This window comes from Crinia signifera, chromosome 3 (genome assembly GCF_055691185.1).
Source record: "Crinia signifera chromosome 3, ASM5569118v1, whole genome shotgun sequence".
NCBI classification, from domain to species: Eukaryota; Metazoa; Chordata; class Amphibia; order Anura; family Myobatrachidae; genus Crinia; species Crinia signifera.
The window spans coordinates 99,953,928-99,979,714 of record NC_139219.1 but is presented as its reverse complement, the minus strand read 5'-3'; the positions used below and the strand labels follow the sequence as shown (position 1 = coordinate 99,979,714).

The 25,787-nt window shown below is 41.9% G+C and overlaps 1 protein-coding gene across 4 annotated transcripts in view; it reads left to right on the top strand.

Annotated features, from left to right (window-relative positions):
- The first annotated feature begins 4,094 nt into the window (after window positions 1–4,094).
- The window catches only part of WDR27 (WD repeat domain 27), a 323,892-nt gene continuing 302,199 nt past the window's right edge, over window positions 4,095–25,787 (top strand). For 3 of the 4 annotated variants that reach the window (XR_014471639.1, XM_083176277.1, XM_083176278.1), the window contains exons 1-11: window positions 4,095–4,201; window positions 5,258–5,452; window positions 8,085–8,226; window positions 12,491–12,615; window positions 13,849–13,956; window positions 14,791–14,842; window positions 16,420–16,490; window positions 17,337–17,457; window positions 19,710–19,818; window positions 21,196–21,299; window positions 24,348–24,412. Coding sequence is in view for 3 of the 4 variants with exons in the window: in XM_083176277.1 (XP_083032403.1) it covers window positions 5,273–5,452; window positions 8,085–8,226; window positions 12,491–12,615; window positions 13,849–13,956; window positions 14,791–14,842; window positions 16,420–16,490; window positions 17,337–17,457; window positions 19,710–19,818; window positions 21,196–21,299; window positions 24,348–24,412 (1,077 nt within the window). In the remaining variant the exon portion in view is untranslated. Of the gene's footprint in view, window positions 4,202–5,257; window positions 5,453–8,081; window positions 8,227–12,490; window positions 12,616–13,848; window positions 13,957–14,790; window positions 14,843–16,419; window positions 16,491–17,336; window positions 17,458–19,709; window positions 19,819–21,195; window positions 21,300–24,347; window positions 24,413–25,787 lie in introns of those variants that run through there. The other variant, XM_083176279.1, reaches the window with a different exon arrangement.

Genomic DNA, 25,787 nt, shown 5'->3' with positions numbered 1-25,787 from the left:
AGAACGGCCACCGCAAAGCCCTACGCTGACTCTGTTGGCCGTCCCGGACCAGTGACCGCGGGCTGCAAGGTGCTAGGCTTCGCCTGTAGCCGCCGCGTTCGAAAGAGTCAGTTAAGCCGACTCTAACCCCGATGCAGCCAGGTGTTATGTAGGGACAAACCCACGGCGACCATCAGGGACTCGGACCAAGAGGAGGAACTGGCTAATAGGGCCTAGCTGGAAAGAACACCCTATCTCGCGGCACCAGACCAAGGACGGGGGGTGTGACCGAGTCACAGACACCAGAGCAAAACGTGACGGGGTATACCAAAGACACCCCTACAATAAATGATACAAATACCGATACCCCCAAAACGGGCGAGTACCCCCTAGCATGCGCCTCTCCTAACTTCGGAGAGGCCAGGCATGAACCAGGAAAGAACAACTAAAGAATAAGGGCTGCTTGCCCACAAATAAAAGAATAATGAACCAGGCTCCACTGGAGCACTTACACAACCGGATCGGAAACACCAGCGGCAATGGATGGAGAAGTGCACGTCTGGAGGATCTCGGCGGGACCAGAGGACACAGCTGCTGACCACGGAACAACCGCAGGACCGGCGGTAAGATGCGGCCGAGCAAGTGGCACGGGAGGCGGCACAGGACAAGTGCAGGGTGGTGAAAAGAGCAGGGACCAGGACACCAGAGAGTAACTGACTCTCCAAAGAAACAATATCACCGGCGGGGCTGAGTTGGGCCAGCCCCCTTAAAAGTGTGCTGCTGGCCAATCAGACTCCGCCGTGAGATCCGGCCCTCACTCTGTTTTACTTAAATCCAGCTGTCTGGGCGAGCCCCGCAGGCGTCCCCTGGTTGCCTGGCAACCGCCGGTTGACGCGGCCAGACTTTCATTACAGTCCCCCGGCTGGGTGGAAGTGACGCCGCAGCCGGGCGGACGTCGCGTCCTTCCCCCGGGACTCGCCGGGTGGAAGTGCCTGGACCGCCCTTCTAAGGGCGCCGGGACGCTGCTGCGGCGGCACCGCAGCAGCGCGCTTCTCAGCGCTGCTGACACCCTTAGCTACGCCCCTGTTCATTATACTTCATCTGTTTGTCTTTTGAATGAACTATTCTTCTCAGGTTACATCAGTAATTTGTCTTTGTGCTTATCCAATCCAGTACATTCATCAGCCCTCAGCTTTCTCTAGTTACCTCAGTAGAGTTTGTGTCAGACTACCCAGGCAGGGAGCCATGACCTACATGTCGGGAACAGCCAAGTCCAAACCCTCTTCTGGTGGTCTCTGCTGAAGGCCTCGGCCGTTTAGAGTCTGTGCCCCTGTACTGGATAACATCAATTGTCTGATACAAACTTTGGTCTTCATTGGTTCCTGCACAGGCATTACATTTAGCCAGCTACACTGCAGGCAGTGGCGTATTTTGAATGAGTGCAATGTGTGTGGTGCACATAGGTCCAAGTCCCAGAGGGGCCACACCGCACACACTGCACCCATTGTTTAATACTTACCCTCTGGAATCCAGCGATGAAAGCAGCAGCCCGAAATCACTGGAAAAGTGGCAGTGGCATCATTTTATCATAGTTCTGCAAATGTACAGTAGAGTCTGGGCCCTCTAGTATTTGGAGGCTACTACACTGCGCACTAGAGCAGTGCTGCGGCACTTGCAGCTGAGAGAGAGGAGTTGGCCGGAGCAGAGAAGGTTGCACACAGGCCTAGTCTCTAAAAGCGCCTCTGGCTGCAGGCACCTGAACAACTCCTCTTGACCCACAAAAAACCTGGTTCATGTCACACCACACCCTCTGTAGTACTGGATCCATTTGAGTATTGGTAAGTTTGAAGTCAACAGACTCAATGATCTGTCAGCCTCAGTGGGCAGCACACTGCAGTCTCAGGCATTAAGCAACACTAGTCTTAAAAGCACAAGCGGTTGAGCACAAGCGGAAACAGACAAGCCCACAGGAAAGTATACAATGATATGATATACCGGAACTTTAAGCACTGCACTCTCTCTTTTTCAGTTTCTTCCCAATCATTGTGGCCCCCCTTCCACACTCAGCAGGTGGCCCACAGCACCCCCATGCACTCAGCGAGCGGTTCATGCCATCCCCCTCTGCACTGAGTGGGCAGCCAGCTTCATCCCCCATGCATACACACTCAGCGAGTGGTCTGTGGCATTCCGCTCCTCACTCAGCAAGTGGACAGCTCTCATCCCTGCCACCCAGCTCTCATCCACAACACTGCTGGAGTCTGTCGGGCAACCCATGGCCTCTCAGAGCTGCCGCTGGTCCCCTCAAAGTTGCCACTGGAGCCTGTCGGTCACCTTCACCCGGCATTAATCCACACCAATGCTGGAGCTCCGCACCCAACAAGTCTGTTAGGCCTGCTGTGTCCCTGCTGTCTCTCTAGCTGGGTCCTAGCTGTCACACTACCTGTATCTCCACTGTCACTCTCCCTGTGTCTCCACTGTCACTCTCCCTGTATCCCTGCTATCACTATGCCTGTGTCCCCACTGTCACTTTCCCTGCTGTCACTCTTCTTGTGTATCTGCTGCCATTCTCCCTGTCCCTGTATCCCCACTGTCACTCTCCCTGTGTCTTTGTTGTCACTCTCCCTCTGTAGCCACTGTCACTCATTGTCCCTGCTGTCACTCTCCCTATGTCCCTGAAATTTGTCACTCTCCCTGTCTCCACTGTCACTCTCCCTGTGTCACTGCTGTCACTCACTCTCCCGGTGTCACTGCTGTCACGCACTGTCCCTTTGTGTCACTTCTATCACTCACTGTCCCTATGTCCCTGAATTTTTCACTCTCCCTGTCCCTGCTGCCACTCTCACTGTATCCCCACTGTCATTCTCCCTGTGTCCCCACTGTCACTTTCTCTGCTGTCACACCTTGTGTCCACACTGTAACTCTCCCTGTGTCCCTTCTGTCACTCTCCCTGTGTCCCCACTCTCACTCTACCTATGTCCTTGCTGTCACTCTCCCTGTGTCCCTTCTCTCACTCTCCCTGCTGTCACTCTCCCTGTCTGCCCGCTGTTACACTGTCCCTGTGTTGCTGGTGTCACTCACTGTCCTTGCTGTCACTGTCCCTATGTCCCTGAATTTTGGCTGCTGCTGGAGTCCACCAGGCACCCCTGGTCCCCTCATAGCCACTGCTGGTCCCTTCAAAACTGCCACTGGAGCCTGAGGGATACCTACGCCCAACTCTCATACCCATCTCCCGGCTCTCATACATGCCGACGCTGGAGCCACGCGCCCATCAAGTATGGTAGGCATGCTGTGTCCCCACTGTCACACTCCCTGTATCCTCACTGTCACTCTCCCTGTCTCCACTGTCACTCTTCCTGTGTCCCCGTTGTCATTCTCCCTCTGTCCCTGTCACTCTCTCCCTGCTGCTACTCTTCCTATGTCCCTGCTGTCTGTCCCTGTGTCACTGCTTTCACTCACTGTTCCTGCTGTCCCTGCATATGCATCTGCCCCACTGGGATAAGAATTTACCTTTTGCGGTGCACATCTGGTTATGTCTGTATCTTAAAGAATTCACTGATATACTGCTAAGCAAAGTTACATATGTGTATATAAGAATTGTGGTAATAACACTTTTAATTGAAATAATAATGATATTTAACTACAATATTCTACTATTCGAATAATAACTCTCGAAGCTCTTTGGAGTGTCTGTTATAACGCCTACTGCTTTCAGATGTGTTGTGTAGGGCACCAGAATAATAATGTATTAGGAAACAGCGCCCCCAAGTGACAGACTGAGACCGCACAGACAGAACTCCCTTAATGGTGACAAAGCGGCAGTATTACTGACCACCGATCCAATGTCTATTAGCACCACCTAGTGAAAGTTAATGGTTTCACCTCTCTCTAACATGCACAATAATCCTGCTCTAGTAATACAGGGATCATATAGTAATATAAGTAATTGAAGAAACAGCTACATTTTTGCGATTTTTGTTAGCTTTAGTTTTTGTGTATTATGATAACCTAGCTATCTGTCAGGACGTAAAAGTACAGGCTCCACAAACATGGCGCCTTTAAGAAGACAGTATTTCTCTATAAGTTTATTTTCATGAACGTGGCGCCAAGGACGTCTATGCAGCTACGCACAGTTGTTGGTCGCATGATACAGTTTGCCTTGTTGCTAGGATACAGAACTGCTGTCTGTGGTGCCAAATACTGGTGTGTGCAATAATCACACGAGGTAGGAAGTGCACTTTGTAGATTCTGTAGACTGTAGTTGTGAGGAGGTTTCTTAGTATGACCCACGTTTCTTACTTAGAATTATTGTGTAACAAAGGCTTGCAGAATTGATGTCAATAAGTGTGAATATCTCTGGCTGAGATGCATTAAACCATTTAAAGAGAAGTTCCCTGTAGCAGATTATAACTTTTATAGAATTTATTTGATAAATGATTGCTAGTTTTTATGGGCAATACATTGCCCTCTTTAGAAGGTTTTCTGCATCTCCCCTTAAATAAATCATATAGATCACCCTGGACGCATTGCATCTTTTTTTTGGAAGAGACTAGATTCCGGGACTATGTAAAAACCTGACCGGACTAAACCCCGGACTGCCGGACAGGACATCACAATCTGCAGTCCGGAGCTTGTAGGGTCCGGTCCAGGGGGGGTGTCCTTTCCGGGGGGTGTCTTGTCCAGGGGGGTCCGTGGGAAAGCTATCACCAGGGACATGGGGAAGGGGTGATTACAGCCTCCCTGTGTGGTCCGGACCATCCGGGTTTTGCTACATGCCCGGACCATGCAGGTAGGCTTTATTCTCCCCCTGCTCCTCTCCCTGGTGACAGGTGTGACAGGCAGCCCCCCCGGACAGGACACCCCCGAACAGGACACCCCCCGAACCGGAGGCTACAAGCTCCTAAATGCAGAGTTTGATGTCTGGTCCGGCGGTCCGGGGTTTTTGTCCTGTCCGGCTTTCACCCATACCCCTAGATTCCCTTCAGTTTTGATTACAGGATGTGATGATGTTCAGTGAGGGCAGAAGTTGTTAGATTCACCAGGTGTAGGTTATTTTCTTTTATTTTAGCTGCATTGTACCCTCGCAGGCTTGCTATGCCCACACGCTTTGGGCACGGTGGCTCGCTTCGCTTGCCACAGATTTAAATCCCCCCTCCAGGTATACGTAGACCCAGGGCATGATAGGAAAATTGTCAAAACTGAAGGGGATCTAGACACTACCCTTCTTTTTTATTTCCCAACACAGAAATACAGAACGTCATGTTGTATTGTATGCTTGCAGGGGGTACTATTGGAAATGCTGCCTGACACCTCTGCCTTAAAAGAACTTCCGCACAGCATGGTCTCTGAGAGACGGTTCATGGTATCCACTACGCCTCTATCCCATGTACAGTTTGCATGTACCCACCAGTACTGTGCTCTCCCACTGAATGGAAATGAGCTTTGTGTATGGAAGACTGACCCCCTCCAAGAACAGGTAATCTGTTACCGGTGACCGCAAAACTACTTTTATTATGGAACCAACTGGTTTTCTAGCAAGTTTGGTATTTTTAAGATGTTAATTGCCTCAGTTTTGATATCAGAGTTGTTCCCAATCTGTTTTGCAAAACACAATGGGAAACTTGTGACTGCATCACACCCACACGTGTCATGACCACTTTCCCATCCCATCCCTACTCTTACTTACCAACACCCAGGAATTGGTGACGTAATGCCTGGAGGGCTGCCAGTCATCAGAGCTCCCTGCTACTGTGACCTCCAGTACTGTAAAATGAGCTGCCACCTTGCAGCATCACTTTATTGCACTGGGTAGTACAGGAGCAGCACAGAGACCCGATGACTTGCAGCCCCCACTGAAGCACCAATCACCTATCCCTAGGTAGGGAAGTATCAGCTTGTGTCTCCATTAGACACACATAGCTTATCCATACTTTTCTACTTTTGAAAACTAGTTTCAGGCAGATTAAAGTTGGTTGTAGAATTTTGCTCCACATATATGTGCCTAAATGCTTGTTGTGAGATATTTCTGTTTAACATTATTAACTATGTATTCACGGAATCTAGCAAGTGATTATAATAACATTGCTGTCTGCAATATTGGATTTATTTGTTTGTAGCTATTTGCTGAAATATTTATTTGCTTTAAAACACAGCATAATATACATGATTGATCACACTGGCCCTGTCCCTACACAGCTTTCCCTGCCTAACGGAAAGCTGCTCCATAAACCCTTTAATGCATGTAAGTGATACTAAAACAAAGTGAAAAGTCTATAAAAACATTCCTTTTCACATTATTTTAGTAAAAAAAAAACTGATCATAAATCTGGCCCTTAAGCTCCATACACACTAGGTGATTATGTGCATGGTGCACGATGATGGGGAAAATAGCTGGGCAGAAAAAGGCTCAGTACTTACACACTGAGTGTTTTTCCCACTGCCCAGCAATTTTCCCTGGGAATGGACGGCTTTCTATAGCAGGAGGCTATACCACTCTATCGCTCATGTGCTGGTAATACCGGCGTCCGGCAGCAATGATGCGGGCGCGGGGAGCAGTGCTCACCGCTCATCGCTGGCCCGCACACACTGGGCGGCTTTCATGCTGAAAGTCACTCAGATGAGAAAACTGAGCGGCTTTCACATGAAGTGAAGTCTGGGGTTTTTAATTTATGTAGGTTTGGACTTAGGCTAATCATCATTAATTATAAAATTTATGGAAAAAAGAGAAAGTTGGGAGGAGCGTGCCTCTAACTGGCAGCTGGTACGGGGGTTGTCAGCCCCAATAAAAAGTGGTACCAAAAAGAATGCAGATGTACCAGCGCCGGCTGTTATTAGTGAATGAATATACTCAATGTATAAAATGAAGAGTTATTTTAAGACAAGATACAGTATAAAAAATACATATGGAATTCCATTAATGCAATAAAAACATGTTAGAGCGCATATTACCACTGGATGTGCTTTTAGATGGTAATTGGGATATGTCTCCTTTAAATATGTAGCGACGGACGATTGACCAGGTAGCCAGCAATTTCCAATGGTTTGTTGGTGAAGAGATGTCAGATGGTATTGTCCACGTACCCAGTAAGGTATTTTTGAGGTAAAACCTGGATGAACAAACAGTTCTTGGGTCGCATCGGATCAGCCTCCGGATACAATTGAATAAGGAGATTGTATTTATATTCCCATTTGAAAAGATGTTTCTTGTGAAAAAGATGGTATGTCCATGCAAATCTTTTTCCACAAGAAACATCTTTTCAAATGGGAATATAAATACAATCTCCTTATTCAATTGTATCTGGAGGCTGATCCGAGGCGACCTAAGAACTGTTTGTTCATCCAGGTTTTACCTTAAAAATACCTTACTGGGTACGTGGACAATACCATCTGACATCTCTTCACCAACAAACCATTGGAAATTGCTGGCTACCTGGTCAATCGTCCGTCGCTACACATTTAAAAGAGACCTATCCCAATTACCATCTAAAAGCACATCCAGTGGTAATATGCTCTCTAACATGTTTTTATTGCATTAATGGAATTCCATATGTATTTTTTATACTGTATCTTGTCTTAAAATAACTCTTCATTTTATACATTGAGTATATTCATTCACTAATAACAGCCGGCGCTGGTACATCTGCATTCTTTTAAGTATAAAATTTAGTCTAGTATGTATTCATATTATGAACATAAAAATGACAATTTTAGGTGACAGTGCTGCACCCTCCTCCCCTTTGTTCCTTGCTTAGAGCTGTAGTTGATACTAGTAACTGTTACTAAAGTATGGGGGCTGTTGGAGTAATTGAGCGAGAATTGTAACCAGGAGATATAAGTGATGTCTCCTGCGTTACACAGTTAATAAATATCCTTGACACCTAGGGCAATATCCAATAACCTGCGGTCGGTGATCATGGGTAATTGGCCCCCCGGGTGCTATCTTATTAGCCCTGTGAAATTGGCCACAAAATTAACTTAAGTTTCACTGCTATATACTTCATCAAAGATCATTGACAGGCGATTGACAGACCCATTTGGAAAACCTCAAGCAATAAAGATGTAATTCTGTAGTTCTAGAATGTAATATGGTTATTTTTCCATTTTGGCAGCCTCTGATTCTGAAAGGACATCACCAAGCAATAAGTGCAGTGGCAGTTAAGCAGGATGGGGGAGAGTGGCTAGTCGTCTCCGCATCACAAGACTATGTCATTATGTGGAATCTGAATGAATGCACACAGGTATCAATGCATGGTACTGTAAATAACTTTTTTTTTAAACAATGGCAGTATTGCATGCTCGCTTAGTACATGCTTTAGTTATTAAACAAAAACAATCTATACTTGTTCAGTTATTTATTTTCAGATATCTATTTTAGTTTATAGGAACATGGTCCAGTGCTTAACATTTTATTATCTTAAATGCACAATTTTTATAAAGAGTTTTCTTCAAATCATTTGACACTTTAAGATGAACCAAGTCCAACTGAATTCCAGTTCCACAACAAAAAAATGAAAATAGCTTCAGTTGGAGTTAGATTTGTTTTTATATAATCTTACATGCATTCAGTGTGTACTTTCCTGACCCTGTTCAACTTAATCTGCTGAAACCCAAACATTTGCTGGGATTAAGCCAGTTGATTAGAAAAAAATGATATACTACTTACTGGCTCTCCATGGATCCAATGATCATGCCAGTGTCCCATGGCTTGTACACACCTAATTCCACACAAAAAGCTTTAAATGGAGTAAACTACCCTATGGGTGTGGGTCATTGGGTAGACATGCATTTGGTCGACATGGCTTAGGTTGACACCTGAAATAGGTCGACATCGATGGAAGGTCGACACGTGTATGTGTCGACAATCGTGACCAAAAGGGAAAACCCAGTGTCGACCTACCCAGTGTCGAGCTAATGCTTGTGTCGACCTTCCAACAATATTGACATTAGACATGTCGACCTTCAGTGGTCGACCCAATGCATGTTGACATTTGCTGTGTTTTACTTAATGGCCGTATACCAACACAGTGCGATTTGGAGCAATTTCACCCTATTCTGATGGATCGGACTGAGAAATGGGATGAAATCGGGTCAAATCACATATGTTTGACATCAGGTCCGACCAGATGTGCGGTCCTATGCGCATTTGGTCAGAGTCGACTCCCTGGGAGCTCCCCAGGATTTCTTTTACATGCGATAAATTGCATATGATTTATTGCATGTAAAAATGGCATGTGCCAAGTCCGATGTGAGCCCTCCCGGTGGAGCGCAAGGGAAATCAGGTCCGACGGAAGTCTGTAATCAGGGGATGCATAACTACATTTTCAGTGTCTGTGATTTGAGCTTCCAGAGTGCGTGTGGCCATTACCTAAATAAGCAAACCATAAAACCTATAGCCATAGACTTTATAAGTAAAGCAGCATGTGACTATATGGGAAAGAGACTAGAATATCCCTGGCAGGCTTTTATAGCAAAACCAAAATTGACTGGAGAGAAGACAATGGGGGTTATTCTAGTTCACTCTTTCTGACAAATTCCTTCTTAGATTGACAAAACCATGTGCACTGCAGGTGGGGCAGATGTTACTTGTGCAGGGAGAATTAGATTTGGGTGGGGTTTTACTTCAAAGTGAGATCTATATTGCAGTGCAAAAATAAAGCAGTCAGTATTTTCCCTGCACAGAAACAAAATAACTCACCCAAATCTAATTCTCTCTGCACATTTTACATCTGCCCCACCTGCAGTGCACATGGTTTTGTCCATCTAAGAAGGAATTTGTCAGAAAGAGTGATCTAGAATAACCCCCAATGTGACGCTGTCATACTGCATGTGTCACATGTTAGAACTATACACTGCCAGGCCTGTTATTACAGAGAAAAGATCATGTATTCATTAATAACAAAACTCTGCACTCTGGAGATCAAAGATTATGGTACATGCTTGAACCGGTAGATCCACAGTAATTAGAAATTATTAATCTGTTGTGCAATTACAGACTACATGGTCTCCTGGCAACCAAATAGACAGATAGTGTAATACCCCTTTTACAAAAGCCAACCAGGTCAAAATCCCGGCAAATTTTGCCGGGATTTCAACCCTGCTATTGAGCAGGGTTGATCCCGGGCTCTACCCGGGGTCCTTGCTGGTGTGAAAGGGGTATGGGTACTCACCCTCGTTGCCGGTCCTCCGTGCATGCGGTCAGGCCGGGGATCCACACAGGCAGCGGGCGCAGATGACCGAACAGGCAGCAAATGAAGATAATGCAGCTCTCCGGGGCCCTCACTGCTGCCAGAGAGCTGCGTCATCTGCGCTCACCGTCTGACCTGTCATCTGTGCCCACCGCCAGTTTAAGGACCGGAAACCCAAGGTGAGTACTCTCACCTGCCAACCCACCTCCTGCCCGCCTCTGCCGCCATCCCACCTCCTGCCCACCTCCTGCCCACACCAGAAAATGCAGGGACTTTTCTGGTGTGAAAGGGGCCAACCCGGAAATGCCCCGGCATGATCCCTGGGCCGTATTTAAGGGTGGGTCCCTGCATTTTCTGTTGGGAAAGGGGTATTAGTATTTGTTGTCCCTTAAATATAAGAGCCAAAGGTAGCCTACCTCTCTGTGCAGAGCCCCCTTCCCCCTTATAGCCCATTTTGCACAGCTACTTTTTATAGGAAGCATCAAGTTCTCCCTTCTACAACAAGTGCACATTGCCCATCTTGCGTGATCATCTGCTAGCACCAGGCAGGAAGCTGTTTAAACATTGATCTCCAATTGGTTACTGCCCATGCAGAGACAAATAATGAACTGTGGGTACAATGCAGATAATTATGTGAAAAGACCCCCAGTCCTTCCTTGCTTAGTACAATATATAACAATTACACTCCAGCTGCGCTTCCAGATCACAGCCAGAAGTTCTGTGTATAATAGTTTCTCCCCTGCCTTTATGCTGTCATTTGACTTATTTATTAATATATAGCTAAGTCGACACACATTGCACTAATCAGACACTTGCATTGACTGAGCTACGAAATGATTTATCATTCTTCTTTCTTCCTCTTATGCATGTGTTATGATGTATAATTTAGCTAGATGGCGATCACAAACTTAATAAAAGAAGAATATCAAACATTTAGTTTCATGGATCCTGGGATATTTCTGTACTGGTTTTATGGCACCCGCTATTTAATATGTATATCATATCTTCAAAAGTGCAGTAATAATAAGTAATTCAATTTCCACACACTTTTGATAATACATAGGCCCTCATTTAGTTACTGAGCATCCCCCGTTTGCACAGGGAACCAATGGTGAAGTTCTGCGCCAAAAGGTGTGACCCTCAAACCTTGAATAAATGGTACAGACTCAAATGCCTTAATCAAAGTTTCAATGTATTTTCCAAACATCTTGGAGAATCAACCACAGATCTGTGGATGTGGGCTTAATAAAATCCTTCTGTCTCATCGTGGCACATGTTACATCTACCCCACCTACAGTGCACATAGACTTTTGATCAAGTCTTAATTAGGCCCAAAGTCACCCAAAAAAGCCATTGACCATGTCTAAACCATGTATTAAGGTAGGCTGATTTTAGTCAAGTTTGTGTCTCCCCTAGCTTACTAGGTGCGAGACATAAATACAATAAATACAGACATCTCCACATACACCTTTCCTTTCCTTTTTGTTGTCATTTGGCAAGAGGTGCCTAGCACAACTAAGATGCTCCATGGCATATTTTAAGAAAAATCACCATGCATGGCACACCAATTGGGGTATGTGGCTTGCTGTTAGGAAAGGTATATGTTGACACATCTGTAAAACACACTTACCTTATATGCTCTAACCACGAACAGTGAAGTCTAATTGCCAATTATGGGACCCTCCGTTTGGCTGGCGTCGTTGGCTGAAGATATCATCACCCATTCATCATCTTATAACATCAGTGACCCATCCCCATAGAAATGGGGCATATACAAAACCGAATCAAGATATCAGGGGAGGGATCAATAGCGTCTTTTTAAAGTGGTCCACCATTTTAGTGTTCAAAGCTAAAATATATATAAACAGATTATAGTTCTAATCAAATAACATTTATACTTCATTTTAAAAATATAAAGGCTTATCAACACTCTATGTGCTCCACAGTGCTGGACTGCAGGCATTTGTACTTTCTCCTTATTCTGCTAATAATTGGCACTTTACAGAGCTTTCCATGTTGCTTGCTGCTTATTCTGATTTGCAGTAAATACCTGGGCAAGACAACTCCATATCCTACTGGTAGCTCAGGTGATGTTCCAGTCACAGGTCAGCTGACATCTTTAGTTATGCTCTTAGCCTAATAAATACATTTGTTGCATCTTTATACCATATTTAATATACATCTATAGTGCCTTAACTTATGTACCTGCTATGAATAAATGTTAGGATTTTAGTTTTGTTTTCCTAAAATATTTATGTGAACAGACATAGTCATGAAACTATATTTCAAGCCAAATGCTAATCTATTGTACATGTTTAATTATTTTTTAGGACTGCTTCCTCGAGGACTTGTCATTGGGACTCTCTTGGGCGCTGTTCAACATTTAGGTTTCCATCCTGAAGAAAAGTTGGTGGCAGCATGTGTAATGAACAGAGTATTTATTCTAAATGCTGAGGTAAATCACCTACAGAACTGTGTTGGCCTGCACAGAGAATGTTGTTAAATGCCATTTAATATTCATGAGTATTCATACTGATTATGGTAACAATAATAAAAATAATAAAGAACTCAGACAACAGGGGGTGTTATGTCTCCATTGCTCTTGTACCAAAAAATGGTGGATAAGAACCAGTGCAGCCTAAAATCGGCTGATTGTGCCCTCCAGTAAATACAGGTAACTGATGGGTCCAACAAGCGCTAAACCTGGCGACCCCAGAAATAAGCAGCCACTCATCGGTTAGGTCCAACCGTCCTTTGATATCTCCTCCTTGTGACGCAATACTGAGCTCCACAGTACATGGTCCACTCCTTATGGTGCAATCTAGTTTACTTTGATGACTAACCATTTCTTCTGGTACAAGTACCCTTATTATGGAGTTGACTTATCTGATTATATTCAGCTATCACAATATCACACTATGGCAGTGGATCCCAAACTGGGGTGCTTCGGAACACTGGCAGGGGTGCCCTGGCTTGGTGGCCCAGGACCAATTAAAAATAATTTATTGTCAATGTAATAGGAAAAACTAGTGCTGGTGGCCTCCAATCATATGTGGACAAACATAAGCAAATCCAGTCACTCACCGCATAACTGACCCTGAGGATGACATAAACACAATTTACTTAATTTAAGATTTTTTTTTTTCTCTAAATTACTCCATAAAACATTTGGCCTAGGGGTGCCACGACAACATTTCTGATACTATAGGGAGCCATGATTTCAAAGAGTTTGGGAACCACTGGACTATGTTTTGTGTTTCTGTCCGGCTTAGTAATTACAAGGATGTAAAATATCTGGATGGGAAGGATTCCTGGATTCACTGCAATACTTGAGGATTCCAGTATATCAGTAATGAGTTTAGCGCCTGTTGGGCACATCGGTGACTGTTTTATTCTCCCTTGCACTTGCACTCAATACTACCCTCTGCACCCGCATGTGGTGGGACACCTGTAAAACTATGACTGTTTACATTTCTACCGAAGCATATTCTGCCATTTTTATTAGTCAGCTCAGAATACAAAATCATGAAGTTTTCTTGGTGGCTTGCTTTAATTTATGCAGTGAGCCACTGTAAGTACGGTAAATATTTTTTTTGTGGTTATTACTACATGACAGCTAGAACATGCTGGTGTTCTATGTATCAGTGCTGATTAAATGTTTCATCATTCTCCTATTACCTACTAACAGAGGGAAGAAATGATGGCAGACTTTGAAGCACACTTGGGTCCAGTGACTGCAGCTGAGTTTTGGCGTGATAACCTTATTGTGTGCATTTCTGAGGATAGAACATTTTCGGTAATGGTAGCATACTGTACATTGGCTTCTGCTTTTTTTTTATGTAAAGATGTGTAAAATTTTAATTAAGGAATAAATGTAATTAATTTCTTACTGAAACATATAAAAGCTGTCTTGTTCACAATGGCAGATAGAATTGATCTTGATGATGAATTAAGGGTGCTATACAATAAGCCCCATAAGCCGCAGTTTATGGGGGATTTTGCTTTGCTTGCCTGAGAAATGGGAAGCATAACCTCTGATAAGCAGCACCAGGAAACTCATTTTATAGTAAATAACACATGGGTCCAGGAACTTATCCTGGGTCATTTACCACACGGTAAAAATGACTATAATTGGATAGCCCGATAGAATTATCGTGCTAAAAAAGCTAATTTGACCACGCAGTAAATTACTACATGTAATAAGATACCGCCCTATGGGGGATATTTACTAAGATGGGAATTCTAATTCACATGGGATGTTGCTATGGGCAAGCAATCAGATTCTGTCTATTATCTTCTAGAAGGTGCTAAATAAATAAGAATTAGGTTCTGTTTGGTTGCCTATAGCAACATCCCATGTGAAGTAGAATTCCCATGTTAGTAAATTTCCCCCCTAAGTCTTTTGAGAGATGATATTATGGCTGTTCTGAGGATTTTCACATTTTTAGTAATTAAACTATCAAAGTGTATATTTCATAGTTATCTTTAGGATCTTTCAATCTGTTACTGTTATTTTTGGTTACTGGTTAATATAGAATTACTTTACATATACATAATTGTATTGCTTTTGCTGTGTATCAAAGAAACAGTGAGAACAGTAATAAACTTGAATATTCTGTTATCTTTGCAGTTATGGGATTATTGCTCAGGACACTTGGTTTACCAATCTGGAATAATATCAGGTATTTACCTAAACAGAGTAGACATTTTTTATATTGTTTTACCCATGTTTTTTTTTTTTTGAAAAACGTTTTATTGAGTCAAAGCATCAAAACAACACAGAATGCATTACTGCACTCTCAGGCACGAGAGTCATACATTAAATATTCAAGTATACAGAAGGGGGTTACATAATAACAACAGAATTTCCCATTTTTGTAGCATGAGTTTAAAGCGATAGTCGTAGCAGAGGGAGTTGGTGAATTAATCCAGGACTAGCGGGGGGTTGTTGAGTAATCTCTGTTCTTCGTACCAGCGGGTATTTTGGAAGCATTGGTGGAGAGTTTGTTTAGTTGATGTGGGTAGGGTTTCCATATAACTGTTCCAAGTGGCAAAGAGGGAGGCCTCCAACCAATCCATATGAAAAACAGTTTATCTCTGAACATTGCCAAGGCTGGAGGGGAATTTTGAATCCACACTTGCGCACTGCCGCGCGCATAGCGCTAGTTATTTGCTATTCACTACAGGGACCCCGCCGGCCGCAGCCAGCTTTATACACATGACGGCGCCGCAGGTACCCCTACGGCACGGACACCCCTGACCGCCCCAGCACTGCAGGGACGCCGGGGCAGCAATTTGTTTTACACAGTTCGCTGGGGGTAAGGGGCGAACTGCCACCCTCCAGGTGCCGGTGCCCTAGGCAAATGCCTAGAGCTGCCTAGTGGTGGCGCCGGCCCTGTGTGTGCCATATGTATGGCACTGCGAACCAGTTTGTGGTGCCTTAAATAAAATGCTATAATAATACTAGTAATAATAATAATAATAATAATAATACCTGCTCCCAGCGGCAGCAGTGGACTTTTTGGAATCCTGATTGTGACAGTGACTTCTGGGTCAGACCTCTAACCCTTTCCATAGTGGCTTACTCTAAACACTCCCCCCCCTCAGCTTTACTTACCTTCTTTCAGAGCTTTACCTTCCATCGCAGCCTTACACTTTTAACATTCTAACAATGTCTTCATTTCACGTGTCAACATTCTGAGACATTTTGACTTTTTGTCATTTTGTCATTGTCAACCTTTGGATTGCATCCTGTGTTAAAGCACAGCGCCTTAGAGCTGTAAGGCTAGATCATTATATATTTTAATGGGTATGGCTCATAGGATAGAAAGACATTAGGTCTACACGCATTAGGTCAACCACTGAAGGTCGACATGACTGAATGTCGACAGAGTCATTAGGTTGACAAGGGGAAGGTCTACAGTCAACGGTCGGGTTTCACATGGGGTTTCACTTTTTGACCCGAATGTCGACACAGTTGACATGGACACTAAAAAGGTGCACCACATCCCCTCACATACTTCGTGCCCATGTCGACCTAACCCATGTCGACCTTCATGCAAGTTGAGCTTCAGTGGTCGACCTAATGCTTGTGACCATATCTCATTTTAATAGTTGTCACCAAATGCAGAGAAGAGTTGGTATGAACAATCTACTATTAGCGCTAAAAGGTAGAAAGCTTAGGTTAGAAATCTAATAGAGAAAAAAACTCTAGTTACGCTAACTAAATAAAAAATAATGTATTATTTGTTTATACCAGCATTCCCTCTGCTGAAGATGTATATTGATCGAGAAAATGAGCAGCTGGTTACCGGTTGTGCCGATGGGATGGTAAGATACACATTTAATTTGTTTTCTTTGTTTCCTACCAGTTTTATACAGTCCTACACTTATAGTGTGTACACACGGTTAGATATGCCTTCCGATGTTGATGATATAGTCAACATCGTGTCGGCATCGCAGGCAGATCGCAAGGGTGAAAACCCTTGCGATCCCGATGCGCGTTCACGTATCGCAAGACAGATAGGCAGGTATTCAATGCCGGTGCGAGCGGCCGGCGAGGGGGTTAAACTGCGAGGATCACAGAAAACCAGTGATCCTCGCAGTTTAACCCCCACGCCGGCCGCTCGCACTTTGCAACGTTCCGGGGGAATCCTCGCAGTCACAGAACGGCGAGGATTCCCCTAAACTGCGAGAGCCGAGGCTAGTGCAGCAAACTCGCTGTAATTAGCCTCGATTCTTGCAGTTTTTGGAGGCACATTCGCAAATTCCCCCTCGCTCAAAAAACAGAGCGAGGGAGAATTTGCGTATGAGGGGGGTCAGTTGAATACTGACAGGGTGAGCGGTGACTGCGAGCAAAAAGTCCTGCTCGCAGTCACCGCTCGCCCACGGCATTGAATATATGCCATAGTCTTGGCTGCATTGACTATATAGTGCAGATCTGCACTATATAGTCAAAATTGTGCCACTGCATGCATGCCGTGCGATGCGAGTTCAGAAGCGATCTGATCGTATCGGGACTCGCATAGCACAGCATATCTTAGCGTGTGTACACACCATTAGAATATCTGGCTGTCTCAGAAACTCATTATCTGATGTAGAGGTTTTGGGTATTTAAAAATAATTCCATCAGGTTAGACAACACATACCCATAAACTGTGCCTTTTTCTTTTTCAGATCCGATCCTTCAGCTTAGCAAAGGGACACAATTTTCGAGATCTTTGTCACATAAACCTTCAAAAGGAGAAACTCAAATTCTGCAGAATAATGGAAAAATACAGGCCCTCTGGAATAACAGGTGACCTACTGTACTACAGATGGAGCGCCTCTCAATATTGCCGCCAGCTTGCATGGTGGAGGTTCTGCCGTTCCAATTTTCTTCTTGTGCTGGAGTCCACCAAGGGGTGTGGGTGCACGCCATGCAATACAATCCGCCACCACTGGGTGGCTAATGCTCCATCAAGCTAGCATCGGAGTGATATACTGTAATGTGCCAATGGAATCCCGCCATTCGCCATACAGAGCGCACGTACAGTATGAGACGCTCGTGCGAAATGAGACGTGTATGTTTTATATGGTATTCAGTCACATTGTTGCCACTCAGAATGTCAACATTACAATGCTGAATGGTTCAGAATGTTGACATGTTCATAATGTTTACATTCAATGCATCAATACTGACCATTAGCTTTAGACTGCGGTCAGGGTTAAATAGTCATGTCAACATTTTCACTGTCAGCATGCATAATGTTGACATTCTAATGTGCGACTTTTGCGGAAAAATCGGACCAAACTCGTCTCCCATTACATTCTGGCCCAAATGTTCATTTAATAATCTCATACCTACGGGTGGCAGCTGCCACTAAATGACCAATACTGTAGTGACATCTCTAGCCACCAGTGCCGCCAAGCTTTGGTTTCACCTTCTCCTGTTGAATGGAAGATTTAACCAGTAAGCGGTCCGTGTTCCACAAATAGTGAAAGAACTAAGCTCTACCAGTACAAAGGAGTGAATCGCCTCTGGTAATGTACACATACCAGAGTGCAATGCTGTCAGATTCCAAGGCATGGTCCTGACAGTTATTATCAGGAGCCATAATAAAACCTAAAGCTGAGAAACAATAAAACCATGAAACGGAGAAAAAAGTACAAAGCTTGATAAATTAATAATTTAATAGTTTATAATAATGTATGAAAAATTGACCGTAACAAATAATAATAATCCTTACACTTCTTATAATTTTTGTGAGAAAAATATTACTGATAATTATCAAGCTCTAATATATTATTCATTTGGCAATATTTTGGGTTTGTTTAAAATGTTTACTATCCATTATTTTAAATGAATGAAATGGAATAGTAAGTTATAGTTTAAGTACCAGAGCACTCTTTTTTTATATTTTTAGTGCCTTCAACATCTTTATCATTCATACGTTATAGGGCAATGTCAGAGATTACCATTGGACTGAATGATATATGTGTTGGTCTAATAAGTGGCAGATTAGTTGTATTTATATACTGTTTTATGGTCAATTATATAAACATTTTAGTTTTAATCTATCAATTTATTCAGTTTGCATGTACTCAGTAATCAGGGCTTTATTATTTTTGTCTATATCATGGTTTGCGGTGACCTGGAAGCTCTGTTTTCTCCCACTTTTTTGTTGTCCCTCATTTTATACACTTGTTTAATAGCCGGTCCAGTCACAATTGTATAGTTCTGTTAGGGATTTTGTTCTGTTTTGTTGGGTAGTTAATAACCAGAACCATTGTTGGGCATTTATGATTTTTGGACTTCTATCTTATACTCATTATGCATTTATCCACCATATATTATGTCTGTGTGTATGTTAGGAGGTGAGGGAGAAGGGCAAGGGCAAAGGGAGAAGGGCAAAGTATATGGTTGCACCTGGGTCTACCACAGCTGTTCACATTACTGTGTCGACAATCTGAATGTCTGTTTTATATACAGTGCCACACTTCTTTATTCTACTCCTAAATACACGGCTCGCAATCAGAAATGTTCCCTATTATCCTGCATAATACTAATTTCTACATCTTTCTGCCACATTGTCTTATGGTGCTTGTCTGAAAAATCATTACCTAAGTGTCAACTGGAATCTAGTTGCCATCCATGCCTTTAAATCAGATTGTAAGATTCCAATCACTATACTGTTTTGTTGAGGAGTACAGCCAATAAATGAATTACACAAATAAAATAAAAAATAGCTGCAGAGGTGCTATGTCCACTACTAGTGTGAGCAGCAGTACATAAATCACTGCACTATTGATCAACTGACAGATTTCTACAGGACTATTGAATTATGTATTCTAATCTTAATGAAGAATAGTTATTCTATGCAAAGAATAAACCTTCGACCACAATTCACAATATACAAAAATTTATTTCCGATGTCATTTTTATGAAACATGATTTATTAAAGCATCACTCCTAGTACAACTTCCTCAAGAGCACCTTGTGGCATAAGCCATTGCAAACCTTCTCTGTTCCATTTTGCATCTTATTTTATGTGTTCTCAATATTTATAGACAAAATGAAGTTGCCGTCCATGGATAAGAGTCCTTGTGATGCAGTAGATTCTGGCCTTCCTATATTACATATTCAGAAATATGAACAGGACGAGCAGGAATATGACATGTAAGTGGCCCATGATGTTGTTACTGTTCGGTCTTCTTTGGAAATCGTTTTCCTTTAAATTTGTTAAGCCGCATACACAGCGGGCGATCGTGTGCTTAGCGATCTAGCCCCGGCGATGTGGCTGGTGGCTATGTGTGGTATTGCGCATCAATACCGCTATGAGGCATACTCATGAGGCAATGTGTGCTTAATTTCTAAGTGATCTAGACAGATTGCTTAGAAAATAAGCAAAAATTGCCTTGTGTGAATGGGCCTTGAGGCCAGATGTTTTCCTGATTTCCAGAAATTTTCCATTTAAGCACACAGTGAAGGGTGTCATGTCAGGTCAATGTACGGCAGTACACGTATATGCCTGTATATTCTATGAGTTTTGTATTTAAATATACAGCACAACATAATCTTGCCTGTATATTGCTCTTACAGCTACAACCAATGGGCAATATTTTTCAGAAAATTAAATTATCATAAGTATTTTACTTCCACTGACTGCTAATCTATTAAACATTGATTTTATTTAAGTCTTCATTCTGGGAGATTTTACAGGAGAAATGCAGTCAAAATGCATTGCCAGTAGAATAAAATAGGAAAAGGCCAGACAATCACAAATCATGCTTACATGCCTGCCATTTTGTCTACCTGAGCATTACTGACCTCTAGCCTTATTGAAGTGGGGATTGTGGCGAAACAAAAAAAAGTCATTTGGAATTGTTGAAGAAGTGCCAGGATATCCATGTAGTGAAAGGCAGCCAGGACTTCCAAGTTCCACACTAGTATTTAATCTTTTTTTAACCCTTTGATTGCCAATATCTCTGTAAGGGAAAATATTCACTAAAAATGTCTTTGTCGCATGCATTTGTTATATAACTTTATAAACATTGTGAAAAAAAAAGATTATATTTCCTATATAAGGTAAACAGGTCATTACAGGTCACACCTATTTTTGACAAAAGGCACTGAAAGGGTTAATGCAGATGTGTCCACATACATCTAGCCTCCTAGCACATTAAACAGCCTTTCTAGTCTTGCCACGCCTTAAGTGTGTATCTTTTTGCGTGCAACTTTTTCCATGCTTATTTAAAATGGTGCATATCATTTTAATCAGCAGAAACTGCTTGTGTATCTTATACTTACTGTTTTGCAAATAAGATACATAGGGATGGAAAAATTGTCACGCAGAGACATTCAATGCTGCCAAGCTACATGGAGCTGATGTGTTATGTGTAACGTGACTTGTAGTGGACGGGGATAGATGTATGTGGACACATCTTTCATTAATTTTTAAATTCACTTACTGCACAAAGTACTCTTTTGAAATTGGCATTCAGTAGTTTACACCTCTTTACGCTTGATATTAAAGAATAAACTATAATTTTTCAGGCCACTCTTAGGAAATCCTGTACGTCTCTGGGTAGGCATTTCTACGGATCTGATTTTAATCAACATGGCTACATCGGAAATTGAAGCTATTGTTCATTTTGAAGGTAAGAAGCTACAATATCACTCTATTGTGCTGCAAAATCAAAGTGAAGTCCTACCAAGACAGAATACACACACACACACACACACACACATATATATGTGTTGTTGGATATATATATATATATATATATATATATATATATATATATATATATATATATATAGCAGTTGTAAGTTGGCGCCCTTGTTTAGACCTTTAGTGATTGGGTCTATATAGCCTTTTGACAAAATTCAAAGCAATAAAAGTAAAGTTTGTAAACATTTATTAAAAAGTCTCTTACTCCACACAGCAGTAGTGGTTATTCCAGACCATAAAAAGTTCAATAGTGCATTTCAGAAATTTCAGAATAGCAAACACTTTCCCAATGCGTTTTGTCCCCTTCATCAGGGGTTCGCTACAAACATAAAAATATACTTTAAAATTACATAATGACAATTCGAACATTTATTTTTCTACAATGACCATAAAAATCAAGGGACTTCACTTTTAAACAATTATGATTATAACTTAATTTGCTAAGTCATCTGAATACATCAATTCATGGTCTGAGAAAGTTACTAGAATAAGGAAGAAAAGGTAAAACCATAAGGTTGATTGAGGACAACTCGAACTATTTAGGTAACATACTGTACTAAATAGCACTGACATAATTTCCACGATTCTCACAAGCGGGATGTATCCCCAGCCAGACGTTTTACAATAGGTCCTTTAAAAATTCTGAGGTGCCTGTTGGAGATAATGTACTCTTTTTAGGATATTACTACATAATAAACTTGACTCTTTTATGAAGATTTCATAGGGGGAGGATTACTGATTGTAGGTACAAGCCTTCTTTTCTTAAGGTACACACATTCGATTTAAATTTTCCAAACTTAAAACACTAACACTGTTGCTTTAAGTCCTTCTCTTTCAATAATTGATTCAGTATTAGGATATTTTATTTCTTGTTATTGGTTATATCCGCATACAATTGAACGGATAGCTGTAGACATATAAACAAGTTAGATTATTGTGGACATAAGGTTAAAGTATACCCCCCTTCCGGGGCCAAAGTTCATTCTGTAATTGAATGTTTACCTTTGTGGATTAAGGGGTTTGAAAATTACTCCAAAAAATATATCCAATGTTAGATCAGCCCCAATTGTGGGGGTATTTATGTTAGGTGACCACCTGTCTACACAAGCAAATACCTGATTAAAGCCAGAAGAGCAACATCCATAATGTCTCATATTATATCATAAGGGCATACCTACCAATGTATGCTCAAGTACGGGTACACGCAATACAAAGTCATGAACTGTTCAGAATGTGGTTCTCACTGTCTGATAGACAATCTCATTATTAGGCCAACCTAAACATGTTGAATAAAATATTTATAATTAACAGTATTTGGCTCCGTATCAGAATATCAAGATTTCAACAAATATATAAGATGTGTTTATTTATTGTCCATGAAAGGATTCAGAGATTGTAATCTGTGATTTTATGTTTTTAATCCACCCAATAAGGAGTTAATCTCAGTTGTGGGGTTACTATTATGGAATGAAGTTTGTCTACATATGTAAAATAACAAACTAGGAGAATATCTCCCATAATTGCTCCTATCTTATCATAACGGAAAAGTCTGAGAGGGCATACATACCGATATGCACTTAAGGACAGGTACAGTCAGTACAGAGTTGTGGTTTTGTTCAGAATGTGGTTTTCACTGTCTGATACATTCTTAGACCACTTTACATAGGTTAAAGTTACAATTTGCCCACAATATTAGGCTCTATGTCAAAATGTTTCACTTTTAACTTTTAACAAATATTTGCCATATATTAGATACTTCACAAAAAGAAAAAACACACATGTATTTTCAAAGCAATTATTCCTTAAGAGCATGTTCTAACAAAAGCAAAGTTTAGCACATTAAATATACACAATTTAACAGGATGATTTACCCTTTTGGATGTGTATGCCAGTGAAAGGTTCATTGAGAATGAAATTGCCCTATCTACTGGCTCAGGTATATAAAGGGGCCATATCGTGACATCACTTCTTGTTGTTACTTATTTAATTCGGGTTATTTATAATTCAAAGTATTAGTATTCACACCCTATCTTAATTCTTAACTTGACCTCTATTAGATGGCCTTTAATATTTATAGAAAACATTAGTGCTTATCCTGGTTTATTTAATGGGACTGGACTACCCAGCCTACTTTGCGGCTGTCAGTCTGGTTCCCCTGCCGTTTGTGGCGTTTCTATAAGTTTATAAATGTCCCCATAACGTTGGTGGTATAGTGGAGGAGTGGGGGATCACTACCCACTAACTTGATCCCCCTTCCTTCACTCTAGTAAGCCGCACTTCCGGGTTGCGTTCCAAAGGCCGGAAGTGCCATTGTCTGGTGCTTCTGGTCACTGCTGGCTGTCTGATGAGTTGCTAGGAACCTTTCTCCAGGTTCCTAGCTGGAATTTGTGCTGCTAGAACTGCTAATCCCCATGCTTAGTAGATTTACACTGCCAATATAGTTTCAATATCTACAATTATAGGTGTACAGTATTCACATCATGAGGTAATACATAATAATAAAGAATCGTAAAAAATTATAGAAAAAATTATAAAGAATAATTAATTAAGGTGACCCTTTTATCCATTAATTAGTGAATGATTTAATTTATTATCCCATCCCTTCAAATTCTTACATTGATTCCTAATAATATATATAATATCCAATATAGAGTAGCACTCTCAAACGAATACAATGTCGGTGCTCACCACAGCCCATACCTGGGGGCAAATACAATAGACGGCATAGAAGTGGCACTTGCTCCAGGAGAAATAATCACAGAACATGTTTGAACATGCAATGTATCATACCCCTGCACAGTAAAGTAAACCCAAATATGGAATTACTATATTTGATATGACTATTTATGAAATTAATTGCATTGTTAAATTATATTTCCCTATGGATCACATATCAAATGTATAATAGATTTCTCGTATTACTATTTAGCTGGCAATGTGCTTTATAAACCTTTCATTTTTAATTATTTTAAAGATTTTGATGGACTCAGTATTCATGTTGCTGGATCAGTCTCAATTTCTAGCAACTCTGGATCTAAGGTATGTTTTAGATGAGTATTGCATTTGTCCAATTTGTTTTAGTCTAAACTAAAGCCTCATATACACTAGCTGATGTTCCCGGCCAGCAAAATTGGCAGTATCGGGGAGCTGGCAGGGGTGCAGGCATCAGCAAGTGCACACACTTGCAGGTACCTGCTCCGAAGTGAGCAACAGCAGGGGGTGGTGGCCCGTGCTGCAGCATGGCCGTCGTTAACGATGACCTCCCTCATCTGGACATGCTTGGATGAAGGAGAGGGTCATTAATGACGCACAGGAATGTGCATTGTTAACAACAGGGAGCATACACACTAGGCAATCTTTTCTGAGTGATAATGTAAACAATATCGCCTAGTATGTATGGGGCTTAAGGGTCAGATTCAGTTATTGCAAGATGCCTCTGACCCATTACAATATCATTTCTTATAACACCTTGGTAGGCAGTAAATGGCAGATGTACTTTTATTTATTTTTTCTCATTCTCTATTTTTATCATAAATTCTAAATTGGCAAAGATACTAGAACTTGTATTTTTTCAAATGTCTGTCTTATTACATATTTAGTTATGCCTGACAGAGAAAATGTTTAGAGTAATGTGCGCAAATAACCTAAGGTGCAGCTAAAAAGATAATAAAAAATGTGATATCCTGTACACTCAACAAGAACACAAATCCAGAAAAACATAAGCTTATATAGCGCTCCAAGTTAAACCATAAGTGAATAGTAGTACTGGTGTCGCCACATGCAACACAGGAAAAATTAATAATAATACTGTCCTTTTAGTTCCGCATACAGATTTCTTCAGAGATATAGTTCAGCTCTAAAATTAAAATACAATCTTCTTTCTCATAAAACCAAATGGCACATATAATAGGAAGCCCAGAAAAGACAATTGATAGTACAGATCAATTTGGTACAGCTGGAAGTTTAATAATAGATTAAGTTGGGTATTCAATCCCCTGCTGCTATTCCCGATGGGGGAAATAGCGGCGGGGCTCTATTCAATGATGTTGTTTCCTGACAGCATTGAACAGGGATCTTGGCCGAATGGACCTGAGTTTAGAAGCAGTTGGGCCCGTTCTGCCAAGAATGGCCGTGGATTGTCGACCTCCAGGCCATTGCTTGCCGATCCACGGCCATATCTCCCAGCCACGTCCCCTTTTCAGCGTTTGACTGGCGGGACATTGAATCGCCTGCCGATTCTTAGTCAAGCCACCCGAGAATGGGACAGGGTCACGGCTGTCGGGCCAGCCCGACAGTCGTGACCTGGGATTGAATATCCCCCTATCACTTACAATAAGCAGAAATGTATATGCATAGTATATGAAAATCTTAAGGCAATGCTGCTAACTTGAAATCCAAATCCATTGGTAATGTC